The 14,639-nt window shown below is 45.7% G+C and overlaps 2 protein-coding genes across 2 annotated transcripts in view; one reads left to right on the top strand and one right to left on the bottom strand.

Moving 5' to 3' along the window:
- Positions 1–4,492: 4,492 nt before the first annotated feature.
- Positions 4,493–5,975, top strand: LOC138946560 (uncharacterized). Its single transcript, XM_070318001.1, has 2 exons — positions 4,493–5,920; positions 5,967–5,975. The coding sequence occupies exons 1-2, from the start codon at positions 4,493–4,495 to the stop codon at positions 5,973–5,975; spliced, it is 1,437 nt and encodes a 478-aa protein (XP_070174102.1).
- Positions 5,839–14,639, bottom strand: part of LOC138946675 (uncharacterized) — an 11,854-nt gene continuing 3,053 nt past the window's right edge. The window contains exons 3-7 of the mRNA XM_070318099.1: positions 13,496–13,640; positions 11,913–12,042; positions 9,452–9,564; positions 7,081–7,193; positions 5,839–6,171 (exon numbers count right to left, since the gene is read on the bottom strand). Coding sequence (XP_070174200.1) covers positions 5,979–6,171; positions 7,081–7,193; positions 9,452–9,564; positions 11,913–12,042; positions 13,496–13,640 — 694 coding nt within the window. The 3' untranslated portion in view covers positions 5,839–5,978. The remainder of the gene's footprint in view (positions 6,172–7,080; positions 7,194–9,451; positions 9,565–11,912; positions 12,043–13,495; positions 13,641–14,639) is intronic.

Genomic DNA, 14,639 nt, shown 5'->3' with positions numbered 1-14,639 from the left:
TGTGACAACTAAACTTGGATTTGTATAATTCAAGAACAGCATTTGTTTCCCGAATTCATGGGAGTTGTTGCTAGGTATTCGGCATTTTGCAGACAGAAAGGATCTTGTTTGTCGAAAATGTGAAGCTTGGATCGCACCCACCTACACACATCGTGTAGCGCGGCTATTCGTAGTTGGCGGTGACACTGACACTGCCGGACACACTGACACTCAGTCAGTCAGTGGCCAGCACACCGTGCTGTGCCTAACGGCACAGACACACCGGCACGTGACAAACTGACTGACTGGCGGCACACTCACACAGGGCCGGATCTGGGGGGGGGGGGGGGGGGGGGTTCCTGGGGTTCCGGACCCCCCCCCCCCCCCCCCCTGGCCATCCAATGTACCTCTCAGAGAAAAAACATGTGGACTTACCCCTGCCTTCAGTTGGACCCCCCCCCCCCCCCCCCCTCCTCAAACGAACTTGGTCCGGCCCTGCTCACACACTGTGGCACCTACACACTGTGACACCGTGGCACACACTAATACGGCACACCCAGGCTGTGACTGACACACCCAGTGCATATGCCGTCACACACATCACACACTACACGCCGTGGCACACCGTGTGACACTGTGACACACTCAGTCACTGCGACACACACACAAACAAACACACACACACACAAACAAACACACACACAAACAAACACACAAACAAACACACACACACAAACACACACACACACACACACACACACACACACACACACACACACACACTTACACACATAGGGGAAGGTTGCCTAATAATAATATGGACCACTTTTGGGGGGGTTTCTTGCTGATAACTAGGCCTACCTTGTTTTCTTGCGGTAGTTTCACTGACTCAAGTTGTGTTTGGTAGTCGGCTTTCTCTCTTAACAAAATCAGTTGAAACAAGAGGCGAAGCCTTCAAGGCTCACGTAAGAAATCGACAAACAGTAACACAAACTCAATCACTCCGTCACACATACACACACACACACACACACACACACACACACACACACACACACACACACACACAGTAAGCATAGGTGAAACTATGCAAGAAAGCGAGACCCTGGATCTGCCAAGAAGTCTCGGCCCGCTCACAATAACAATGACCGAGACTTTCAGTAATTCCTTTGCGTGACGTCTAACCCTCTTACGTCATACTGTGACGTCTTCAAATAGTTTCTATCACACACGTCGAACACTTTTGACCGAGACTGACGTAATCCATAGACTCGGAAATGTTAAAGTTTCTACCACAGACATACACACATACATACATACGCACGCACGCACGCACGCACGCACGCACGCACGCACGCACAGACAGACAAAGTTTATCATCGCATAGGCTACACTTACGTGAGCCAAAAATGAGGACCAGTGAAGAGGCCTTCACGAATCTCCGTGACTGTAAACCAAGGTGGTGGGTTCAAGTGCTAGTCTTTCGGACTGATGAGATGAAAAACCGAGGTCCCTTCGCAGTGTACACTACATTGGGGTGTGCACGTTAAAGATCCCACGATTGACAAAAAGATCTTTCCTAGCAACATTGTATAGGCATAGATAAAAATGTCCACCAAAATACCCGTGTGACTTCTATATATATATACGACTAGTGTCTGTCTGTCTGTCTGTCTGTCTGTCTGTTCGCGATGCACGGCCAAAGTTCTCGGTGGATCTTTTTCAAATTTGGACACCGTATTCAGCTACACCCCGGACACAGCCTCATCGATGAGATATTTCAACACGTGCTCTCAGCGCGCAGCGCTGTGCGCGCTGAACCGATTTTGTTGTCACGTGTTGTTGTTGTTGTCGGGATCCACTACCAGTAACTCTTCCCGGGTTATCTTCTCCAGTGTTTTCAGCCGCGATTATCTCCCTTCCTCCGTGTGGCGTCAATCCATATTCCCGTTACTAGGTTACTATTTTTAGAAGGTCACTGCACGTTACTATTTTTAGAAGGTTTCCAGTGTTTTGCGCGTTTATCTCCTTTCCTTTGCCGGCGTACACCCGGCAGAGCCGGGTCCCAGGCGCAGCCTGGTATTCGGCTCTACTTCTTCCCGGCGAAGCCGGTACCCGGCGGAGCGGGTAATCATCTAGTAGAATAATAGGCCGTGAAAAGTTGGATATGCGCCGAAATGGCTGCGATCTGCTGGCCGATGTGAATGCGTGATGTATTGTGTAAAAAAATTCCATCTCACACGGCATAAATAAATCCCTGCGCCTTGAATATGTGCGCGATATAAATTGCATAAAAAAATAAATCCCTGCGCTTAGAACTGTACCCACGGAATACGCGCGATATAAGCCTCATATTGATTGAAAATAACACGATAGGGCCTACAACTTCAAGTAGTCATCCTGACCTTAGGTCAAAATGAGTTCGGCTCGATCATTCTCTCCCTGACAGGAAGCCTTGAGTTCCTTGTCTGGCAAGGAAATCGATTTTTTAAATTTTTTTTTTACACATATTTAGAGCTCTTTACATTTAGTCAAGTTTTGTGTAACACGAGAAAATTACTCCCACGAGATTTTTACTCCGGAGTAAACATTTCGTACGAAAAACTTACTCCCTTTACGATAAAAGCACTCCCCCATTGCACGAGAAAATGACTCCCCAAGACAGGTGAGTTCCGAGTAAACATTTCGTACAAAAATGTTACTCCCCTGACGAATAAATAACGAATAAATTACTTCACCCCAACACGAGAAATTTAACTTCCCATGCCAGGTGTACGACATTTTTACTCCCTTGTCCCCTGTTAGTCTTGGTGGTGGAAGGCGTGGAAGGAGGGTAGCGCGACATTCGTGTGCGCGAGATCACTTATTGGCATTATCCCTTCGCCCGCATCCCATTTTTGCGTACGAGATTTTTACTGGAAGTAACACAAATGGGGAGTACACATTTCGTGGAAGGAGTAATTTTGTCGTGCCTTGGGGAGTTCTTTTCTCGTACGAAAAGTGTTCTCGGAGTAAGAATTTCGTACGAAATATTTACTCCGGAGTAAATTTTTCGTGGAGTAAAAATTTCGTGTTACACCGGCACACACACTCACACTGGGCACACACAGACACACACGCACACACACACCACACAAACTCTAATACATCAGTGATGCACCCACATCATAATACTGTACACAGACACTGTGACACTGCCACACACACAGTGTACCAACACCACTGCACACACACACACACACACTGAAACACACACACACACCCTGCACTGCATCCTTTAATTACGACACACACACACACACACACACACACCCGGCACTGCATCCTTTAATTACCGTACACACACACACACACACACACACACACACACACACTGACACACAAAGCAAAAATTGCTCCAGGCCACATATGTGACCCTCCACCACGGAATGAGTCGCATGTCACCTTTGCATGATTTTCATATTTTTACATTTTTCTAAAGAGTTGTTTATGCTCTATCCATTGGTGAAAACCGTTTTAGAAAAGAGCGAAAACTGTTTGAGTTATACGCCTGTGACTAATTAAGGTGACCCTCACACTGTTATTATGATATAATATGCGTGTGGAAGGAGTGTGAAGTTTGGATGCATACACCATAACAAAATCCTGTGCTTTGCATTTGGTAAATAAACTGTTTGACTTGACTTACCAGACACTCCCCGGACTTTTATTAAGCCTAGCGCAGAACCGCGCGAGGTGACATGCGACTCATTTCGTGGTGGAGGGTCACAATATGTTAAGAATGAGTTTTATTTGATTGATGCGGGGGGCGGGGGAACGAAGAAGGAAATTTAAAATAGAGTTGTATTAAAACAAGGGACAACGAAAGCAGGAATGACTTATAATAGTTATTGACTCATTTAATTTCTAGCTGTGTATTCGGAAGTGTTGTTGTTGTTGTTGTTGTTTGTTGTTGTTGTTGTTGTTTGTTATTGTTGTTTGTTGTTGTTGTTGTTGTTGTTGTTGTTGTTTGTTGTTGTTGTTCTTTGTTATTGTTTGTTGTTGTTGTTGTTGTTTGTTATTGTTGTTGTTGTTTGTTGTTGTTTGTTGTTGTTGTTGTTTGTTATTGTTTGCTGTTGTTGCTGTTGTTTGTTGTTGTTGTTTGTTATTATTGTTGTTGTTGTTTGTTGTTGTTGTTGTTTGTTGTTGTTCTTTGTTGTTGTTGTTTGTTGTTGTTGTTGTTTGTTGTTGTTGTTGTTTGTTGTTGTTCTTTGTTATTGTTGTTGTTGGTTGTTGGTTGTTGTTGTTTGTTATTGTTGTTGTTTGCTGTTGTTGTTGGTTGTTGTTGTTGTTGTTTGTTGTTGTTGTTGTTGTTGTTGTTGTTTGTTGTTGTTGTTGTTGTTGTTCGTTTGAGTGGTTTTTTAAAAATCTTTTTTTGTGTTTTTGTTTGTTTGCTCTTTTGCATCATTTGTGACGTTTTGATTTGTGTTTTGTCACATAGGTCGACACGTTCAGCACGGTGAAGTTTAAGGTAATGTCAGACACGATCAGCACGGTGAAGTTTAAGGTGATGTCAGACACGATCAGCACGGTGAAGTTTAAGGTGATGTCAGACACGATCAACACGGTGAAGTTTAAGGTGATGTCAGACACGATCAGCACGGTGAAGTTTAAGGTGATGTCAGACACGATCAGCACGGTGAAGTTTAAGGTGATGTCAGACACGATCAGCACGGTGAAGTTTAAGGTAATGTCAGACACCATCAGCACGGTGAAGTTTAAGGTGATGTCAGACGCGATCAGCACGGTGAAGTTTAAGGTGATGTCAAACACGATCAACACGGTGAAGTTTAAGGTGATGTCAGACACGATCAGCACGGTGAAGATTAAGGTAATGTCAGACACGATCAACACGGTGAAGTTTAAGGTGATGTCAGACGCGATCAGCACGGTGAAGTTTAAGGTAATGTCAGACACGATCAGCACGGTGAAGTTTAAGGTAATGTCAGACTCGATCAACACGGTGAAGTTTAAGGTAATGTCAGACACGATCAGCACGGTGAAGTTTAAGGTAATGTCAGACACGATCAGCACGGTGAAGTTTAAGGTGATGTCAGACACGATCAACACGGTGAAGTTTAAGGTAATGTCAGACACGATCAGCACGGTGAAGTTTAAGGTGATGTCAGACACGATCAGCACGGTGAAGTTTAAGGTAATGTCAGACACGATCAGCACGGTGAAGTTTAAGGTAATGTCAGACACGATCAGCACGGTGAAGTTTAAGGTGATGTCAGACACGATCAGCACGGTGAAGTTTAAGGTGATGTCAGACACGGTGAAGGTTAAGGTGATGTCAGACACGATCAGCACGGTGAAGTTTAAGGTGATGTCAGACACGATCAACACGGTGAAGTTTAAGGTGATGTCAGACGCGATCAGCACGGTGAAGTTGAAGGTGATGTCAGACACGATCAGCACGGTGAAGTTTAAGGTGATGTCAGACACGATCAGCACGGTGAAGTTTAAGGTGATGTCAGACACGATCAGCACGGTGAAGTTTAAGGTGATGTCAGACGCGATCAGCACGGTGAAGTTTAAGGTAATGTCAGACACGATCAGCACGGTGAAGTTTAAGGTGATGTCAGACGCGATCAGCACGGTGAAGTTTAAGGTAATGTCAGACACGATCAGCACGGTGAAGTTTAAGGTAATGTCAGACACGATTAGCACGGTGAAGTTTAAGGTGATGTCAGACACGATCAACACGGTGAAGTTTAAGGTGATGTCAGACGCGATCAACACGGTGAAGTTTAAGGTAATGTCAGACACGATCAACACGGTGAAGTTTAAGGTGATGTCAGACACGATCAGCACGGTGAAGTTTAAGGTGATGTCAGACACGATCAGCACGGTGAAGTTTAAGGTGATGTCAGACACGATCAGCACGGTGAAGTTTAAGGTGATGTCAGACACGATCAGCACGGTGAAGTTTAAGGTGATGTCAGACACGGTGAAGGTTAAGGTGATGTCAGACAGGTCGATACGACCAGCACGACCAGCCAAGACAGCGGAGAGAGTGAGGCACGGGTCACACCAGCAGACTCGGCTTTACAAACCTCGAATCTTTTTTTTTCTGCGTCTACATTACACGCAGGACTCAGCGTGTAGCCATCGGCTTTCTTATAGGGGTGGACATTAGGCCAGTTTCCACTGTCAAACAGAAACAGAGTAGACATAAGAGACACAAGGCGTCAGGCTTTAGTACAACCACGCATCAATATCATTCAATATCAATATTTCCCAGCTTCAGACACTTCACTCAATCACAACAAAATGCTATGTGGTCTTATATGTTGCTCTTCCCCCCCCCCCCCCACCCCCTCCCCCATCTCTCTCCCTCTCTCTCTTTGTTTTGATTTACCACAATTAGTATTACGCCAAAGATATGCTGTGCATTGTATATTCTGAACATATTTTTGTTGTACTATTGCTACATGTTCGATTGCTACCAGCTTGTACTTATAATTACCTGCATAGTATGCATTTGATTTTATGAATAACCACATATGTATGCTCTTCATGCCTCATCTTCATCATCATCATCATCATCATCATCATCATCATCATCATCATCATCATCATCATCATCATCATCATCATCATCATCGTCGTCATCTTTATCATCACGTGCTGAAGTTTTCTGACTTTTTAACTTTTTAATTTTATCATTGTGTGTCTGTGCGTCCCAAGGACAGATTGTAAGAAAAGGCGTAGCCTTAAATCTTAATCCTTGTTAAATAAAGTTCAATTCAATTCTCTCGCTCTCTCTCTCTCTCGCTCTCTCTCTCTCTCTCTCTCTCTCTCTCTCTCTCTCTCTCTCTCTCTCTCTCTCTCTCTCTCTCTATCTTTCTCTCTCTTTCTCTCTCTCTCTCTCGTACGTTTTCACAGACAGACGGACAGGCAAGCAGGATGACGTGATTCACAGATAGGCGACAGGAAGGCAGGTTCACAGACAGACAGACAGACAGACAGACAGACAGGCCGGCAGACAGGCCGGTAGACAGACAGACAGACAGACAGACGAGTCAGCCGTATTCCAGACTGGGCAGAAATACCTACGTTGGTGCATAGTTGCAGAGGATGACCCAACCACCATTTGGCCAACTAATCTTTTCAATCTTATCGCAGTGTCTCACCGAGCAGCCAACCTTCGTAGTAGTTGCCCACACCACCTGCAACACACAGTGTGACGTCATAATAGCACTAATGCATATGACGTACAACGTAACACATCCAAGGTGGCAAGAGTTAATTAAGCGCCAACACGTGAGATGTTTAACTGCATCATACCACCAAAGGTATGCGTCTTGGCTCTCACTTTCCATTCCATTAGAAGGCCCTCAAATTTGGTTCTCTGGCACATTTTTCAAATGTATGTATCTTCTTCTTCTTCTTCGTTCATGGGCTTAGACTCCCACGTTCACTCATGTTTTTAACCGAGTGGATTTTTACGTGTATGACCGTTTTTACCCCGCCATTCAGGCAGCATACTCCGATTTTGGGGGAGGCATGCTGGGTATTTTTGTGTTTCTATAACCCACCGAACTCTGACATGGATTACAGGATCTTTTCCGTGCGCACTTGGTCTTGTGCTTGCATGTACACACGAAGGGGGTTAAGTCACTAGCAGGTCTGCACATAAGTTGACCTGGGAGATCGGAAAAAATCTCCACTCTTAACCCACCAGGCAGCAGCGACCGGGATTCGAACTCACGACCTTCCGATTAGGAGGCCGACGTCTTACCACCACGCCACTGCGCCGGTCAAATGTATGCATGATTTCTTTTAAAGGGTCACGTGACTTCAGCCCAACTAAGGGTACCCTTAAAGGTGAGGTACAGATTAAACAAAACATAGACGAGCATTCAGAGTAGGCACAACCTCGCAACTTTTATATACGAGGAGCCAGTCAAAATTAATCAATTACCTTAAACTACCTTGTATACGCCCAGTATCGAGTAAACGCCCACCCCCTTCTTTTAGCCAAAAACTTTGCACAGGTCACAGTACCTAAATAAACGCCCACTGTCCCCATTTGGATCAATGGTGTCGGGGGAAAAACGATTTTTCGAACAAAGTGTTTTGTTTGTTTATTGAAGTTTGTCACTCGGCAGAGACAACTCATCCGATTGTATAATGACAAGAGGCTGTAAAAACAAGAAAAGCAAACATGGAGTAAGCAAGAGTTATACAGAACTAAGCTCCTGGCACCTGAGAGAATAACAAGCATTGGAACGAACAAGCGACTTTCATCATCAGAAAAGGATGATCGCCGCAAGCTCATAATTATGTTCATCATTTTTTGTGTGATTTGTTAGGTTTCATTCTGTCGAGGGAACCGTTTACAAGGTAGTTTACGGTATGTACCCAGAACAAGTTTTCCTGTTTGGCCATCTTGCCTATTTCTTTACTTGCAACAAACGGTTGGTGTATGACGTCATAGTGGCAACAAACAGTACTCCATGTGACGTCAAACAAGGACCAAAACGTAGGATTACGAGAGGCTATACATGTGCCTTGTCAGTGTGTCGGGCCAAACACACACACACACACACACGCTCACACACACCCATACACACACACACGTGCGCGCGCGCGCACTGAACACCCACACACGCACTAAACACACATACACTCGCGCGTGCGCACTAAACACACACACACTAAACACACTAAACACACACACACACACACTAAACACACACTGACACACGCACTAAACACACACACACACACTTAACACACACACACACACGCACTAAACACACAGACACGGACTAAACACACACACACACACACTAAACACACTAAACACACACACACCCATACACACACACCCATACACACACACACACACATACGCGCGCGCGCACTGAACACCCACACACGCACTAAACACACATACACTCGCGCGTGCGCACTAAACACACACACACACACACACACACACACTAAACACACACACACACACACACACACTAAACACACACACACACGCACTAAACACACACACACACACTTAACACACACACACACACACACACACACACACGCACTAAACACACAGACACGCACTAAACACACACACACACTAAACACACACACACACACACTAAACACACACACACACACACACACACACACACACGCAAACACACACACACACACACTAAACACTCACACACACACACACACACTAAACACACACACACACACACACACACACACACGCAAGCACACACAGACACGCACTAAACACACACACACACACACACACACTAAACACACACACACACACACACACACACACACACACACGCAAGCACACACACACACACACTAAACACTCACACACACACACACACACACACACACTAAACACACACACACACACACACACACGCAAGCACACACACGGGCAGGGTGCTACCTGAGTGTAATGCCCGCAGGGTTTTTTCGGTGTGCATTTCATGGTGGAGTAGGTGTAGTCCTTGGTCTCGTTGTACCAGTTGGTGACCGCATGCACGGGGTCTGCATTGCCACCTACAATCATTGTTTTGACAAAATTCATTTTGGGCTGGTAGGTCACAAGACATTCATCGCTAAAGCTCTCAGAACACAAAACAAACTTTCACTATTTAGGGGCTGCTATAACTTTCGATTTTGAAAAAGAACACACATTTTAAAACTATTCAGAAAAAAGATGTAGTCTGGATCGATTTGACAGATAATCAAGAGTCATGACAGCCCCTAAAAGGTGAAAATGTAACGGAACAATAGCACTATACGCCTTGTAGCCTATGGCCAAGACAAAATATGTGTACTCACACTTGTGTGATCTCATTTCTGACACTTTGACATCATAACATGCTCAGGTGAGTCAAAAAGCATCAGGGAATCGTGTCATGCCAAAAGCACTGTCAGTGTCAAACACAACACTCGAGCCTGTGTGTCAAATTGCTATGAAAGGAGGTAGATACTCATCTCCAAGAAAACTTTGTATGACAGTGCAGATGTTTTTGAGAACAGAGATGACCCTTGAAACCAAACATTATCTGGGTAAGCAATAAGAGCAACAGTAGTGCACTGTCACCAATTGGCCAGCTGAAATTGAAAGCATCCCTGATGTAAAATATAGCATGAACTCTTCTTGCTCCTCATGCTCTGGGCATCACTGCAGGCAGAAAAAGATCGCATCAAAGAGCAAATACAGAAACACAGAATTCTCAATTGAAACTATGAACTGATAAAGAGTGAGAAGAAGTTGGAAATAATATCAAATGCAATGGCGGAAGATCTCCTTGTTTCCTTAACTTTCATCATCAGACCACAAAACGAAAGCTAACAAGGACTCTTCTTCTTCTGCGTTCGTGGGCTGAAACTCCCACGTACACTCGTGTTTTTTGCACGAGTGGAATTTTACGTGTATGACCGTGTTTTACCTCGCCATTTAGGCAGCCATACGCCGTTTTCGGAGGAAGCATGCTGGGTATTTTCGTGTTTCTATAACCCACCGAACTCTGACATGGATTACAGGTTCTTTTTCGTGCGCACTTGGTCTTGTGCTTGCGTGTACACACGGGGGTGTTCGGACACCAAGGAGAGTCTGCACACAAAGTTGACTCTGAGAAATAAATCTCTCGCCGAACGTGGGGACGAACTCACGCTGACAGCGGCCAACTGGATATGATACAAATCCAGCGCGCTACCGACTGAGCTACATCCCCGCCCTAACAAGGACTCAAGGCTAAGTACACCGTTTTTCTCTTCAAGTCATTTGACCACAACATTCATGAAACAGAACTTTTTGTGTTCAAAGTTGGTGCGCATTTGCTTCAATATGTAGAATAACAGAATATGATCCCCCCAAAAAGTGCTTATAGATTGACTTAGAACAAATTATTAAAAGGAAAAATAAGCAAAGCGATGTATCGAAACATGTTAGTTCACGGATGACAAAATAATTTCAAAACTATTCATGAGAATGATTTGAATTTTTGCAGAAATGTTTTGAGACATTCTGATAGATGTTTTGTTCCACCGGTTAAGCTCTAAGAAAACAATTAGAATGATACAACTGTTGACTTTGTGGGTAAAAAAATGTATGAAACCTGGATAATTTGTATTTCTTTAACTGTTTTCCCTAGAGATTAGGACCGCAATATTACAGAAAGTTTCGTCGTGAAAAAGAAACCCGAACACTACGACCGCCATTTTAGTTTTTGAGCGCACTAGCTTTTGAGACGCCGCGGCAGCGTTGACAGCGTTCTCGGTGGGCGAAGTGTTTCTTAGACACGGCGGTAAAACGTTCTGGGACGTCTTACGCTGCGAAACGGCCTGCGGATCTGAGATAAGGCGCAGCCATGCCCTACGTTTCTTTGCAAGAGCGCCCTCGGTAGTCGCTTTAAAAAAGACGGGGAAATAGCTCAGTCGGTAGCGGCTCTGGAACCAGTTGCCGCTATCGGCGTGGGTTCGATCCCCACGTTCGGCGAGGGATTTATTTCCCAGTCAACTTTGTGCAGACTCTCTTCGGTGTCCGAACACCCCCGTGTGCACGCATGCGCACTATAAAGAACCCAAGTTCACAGCGAAAGTCTCAAGGCTTGAAACATGAATACACGCTTGCAGGAAAAAAAAACCCACACAAAATGGCACCGTATACTGTATGGCAGCTCGCTTTCCCCAGGGAGAAAGCAGCCCGAATTTCCATGAGGGTAACCTCACAGGACTATATGAAATCTTATTCTTATCCTTATCCCTCATGTGCTGGGGAAACGACATGCTTTTGTGCGAAGGGGTTCAAGATGGCGGACGAAGGTCAGCCAAGAAGCGATGCGATCGAGTCCTGTTTTCACGGGATGAAGTTTGTCGTCAACTTTGTGGCCACTTACCCGAGCCCGCCCAGATGTTTTCGCCAACCCCCTTATGCGACTCTGTCTTTCTCTCTTCCCATGGCCTGTGGTTAAATGTGCACTTTTGGACCCAATCGTCAGCTAGTTCTTCCAGCTCGTTATCCCAGGTCTGAACACAAACAAACAAACAAACACACAAGCAACGCCTCATCATCGGTGGTGATGTGTATTGAGTGTGTTCAAAGTTATCGCGCGTGTACACACTCGTACAAGCACGTGGAGACACTGACATACAGGCAGACGGTTGGGCGGATAGACGGACGGATAGACAGAAATATTTACAGACAAACACAAACAATCTCTGTGTCTGTCACTTCTCTGTCACTTCTCATTCGCCCTAATATTAACATGTACCAGGATACATGTCTTCTTCACGCATTTGCTCATCCCGTTCTCTCTCTCTCTCTCTCTCTCTCTCTCTCTCTCTCTCTCTCTCTCTCTCTCTCTCTCTCTCTCTTTCTCGCTCTCTCTCTCTCTCGCTCGCTCTCTCTCTCTCCTCTCCTCTCTCTCTCTCTCTCTCTCAGTCTCGCTCGCTCTCTCTTTCTCAGTCTCGCTCTCTCTCTCTCTCTCTCTCTCTCTCTCTCTCTCTCTCTCTCTCTCCCAGTCTCCCTCTCTCTTTCTCTCTCTCCCAGTCTCTCTCTCTCTCTCTTTCTCTCTCGCTTTCTCTATCTCTATCTTTCTCTATATCTCTCTCCATCTCTCTCTCTTCTTCTTCTCTCTGTCTCTCCCTCTCTCTCTCTCTCTCTCCTCTCTCCCCCTCTCTCTCTCTCTTTCTACCCCCCCCCCCCCTCTCTCTCTCTCCCTCCGACTCTTACTGCGTCCATATATTTACCATTGTCTGCTTGGATGACGCATGCCTTCAGATCGTTGCCAATCGCCCCCCCCCCTCTCTCTCTCTCTCCGTCTCTGTCTCTCTCTCCGTCTCTGTCTCTGTCTCTCTGTCTCTGTCTCTCTGAGCCACATCTCTCTTTCTCTTATTACTGCGTCTGCATATTCATCATTTTCTCCATGTTACTTGCCGCAGGGATGACGAATGCCCTCAGATCGATGTGAACATACCCCCCTCTTTTTCGTCCCCATCTCTGTCTGTCTGTTTGTCTCTCCGGCATATTTACCATTGTCTCCATGTTACTTGCCGCCGGGATGACGCATGCCCTCAGTTCGTCGTTGTGCCCCCCCCCCCCTCTCTTTCTCTCTCTCTCGTCCCCTTCTCTCTTTCTCTCTCTCAGTCTCTCTCTCTCTTCCTCCCCTCTCTCTCTTTTCTCTCTCTCTCTCTCAGTCTCATTCTCTCTCGCTCAGTCTCTCTCTCTCTCTCTCGCCCCAAATCTCTGTCGGTCTCACTCTCTCTCTCTCGCCCCCATCTCTCTCTCTCTCTCTCTTTCTCTCTCTCTCTCTCTCTCTCTCTCTCTCTCTCTCTCCTAGTCTCTCCCTCTCTCTCTTTCAAAATTTTGAGTCTCTCTCTCTCTCTCTCTCTCTCTCTCTCTCTCTCTCTCTCTCTCTCTCTCTCTCTCTCTCTCTCTCTCTCTCTCTCTCTCTCTCTCTCTCTTGGTCCGCATATTTACCATGGTCTTCATGTTACTTGCCGCCGGGATGACGCATGCCCTCAGTTCGTTGTGACGCTTGACGATGGAGTCTTTGACGGCCTGGGGGTAACTCGTGATGCTCTTGTCACTGAACTCTTTAGCATCACTTCTTTTTTGGCGCTTCCTGAAACAATGGGTGAAAGATCGGAGTAGCCCGTGATGCTCTTGTCACTGAACTCTTCAGCATCACTTCTTTTCTGGCGCTTCCTGAAACAATGGGTGAAAGATCGGAGTAGCCCGTGATGCTCTTGTCACTGAACTCTTCAGCATCACTTCTCTTCTGGCGCTTCCTGAAACAATGGGTGAAAGATCGGAGTAGCCCGTGATGCTCTTGTCACTGAACTCTTCAGCATAACTTCTTTTCTGGCGCTTCCTGAAACAATGGGTGAAAGATCGGAGTAGCCCGTGATGCTCTAGTCACTGAACTCTTCAGCATAACTTCTTTTCTGGCGCTTCCTGAAACAATGGGTGAAAGATCGGAGTAGCCCGTGATGCTCTTGTCACTGAGCTCTTCAGCATCACTTCTCTTCTGGCGCTGCCTGAAACAATGGGGAGAGAAACTCAAGTTTTACGCCCTCGCGGCAAAGCCATTAGGGGCATATTCCCGAGTGTTACCCCGACTTTACATTAGATGCACAAGTGTATGCGTGTTTAGGCGGTATCAGAGAGAGAAAAACCGAGGTCCCTTCGTGTACACTACATTGGGGTGTGCACGTTAAAGATCCCACGATTGACAAAAGGGTCTTTCCTGGCAAAATTGTATAGGCATAGATAAAAATGTCCACCAAAATACACGTGTAGGATATGCGCCGAAATGGCTGCGATCTGCTGGCCGATGTGAATGCGTGATGTATTGTGTAAAAAAAATTCCATCTCACACAGCATAAATAAAGCCCTGCGCCTTGATTATGTGCGCGATATAAATTGCATAAAAAAAATTAAAATAAAAATCCCTGCGCTTAGAACGGTACCCACGGAATACGCGCGATATAAGCCTCATATTGATTGATTGATTGAAGTTTTTTACACTATACATCACGCATTCACATCGGCCAGCAGATCGCAGCATGTCCATCGTGCAGCTCAGCCCAGATGACCGGCGGGGCATGTCCATCGTGCGAAT

Source organism: Littorina saxatilis, linkage group LG14 (genome assembly GCF_037325665.1).
Source record: "Littorina saxatilis isolate snail1 linkage group LG14, US_GU_Lsax_2.0, whole genome shotgun sequence".
NCBI lineage: Eukaryota > Metazoa > Mollusca > Gastropoda > Littorinimorpha > Littorinidae > Littorina > Littorina saxatilis.
This window is presented reverse-complemented; position numbering and strand designations above follow the sequence as displayed.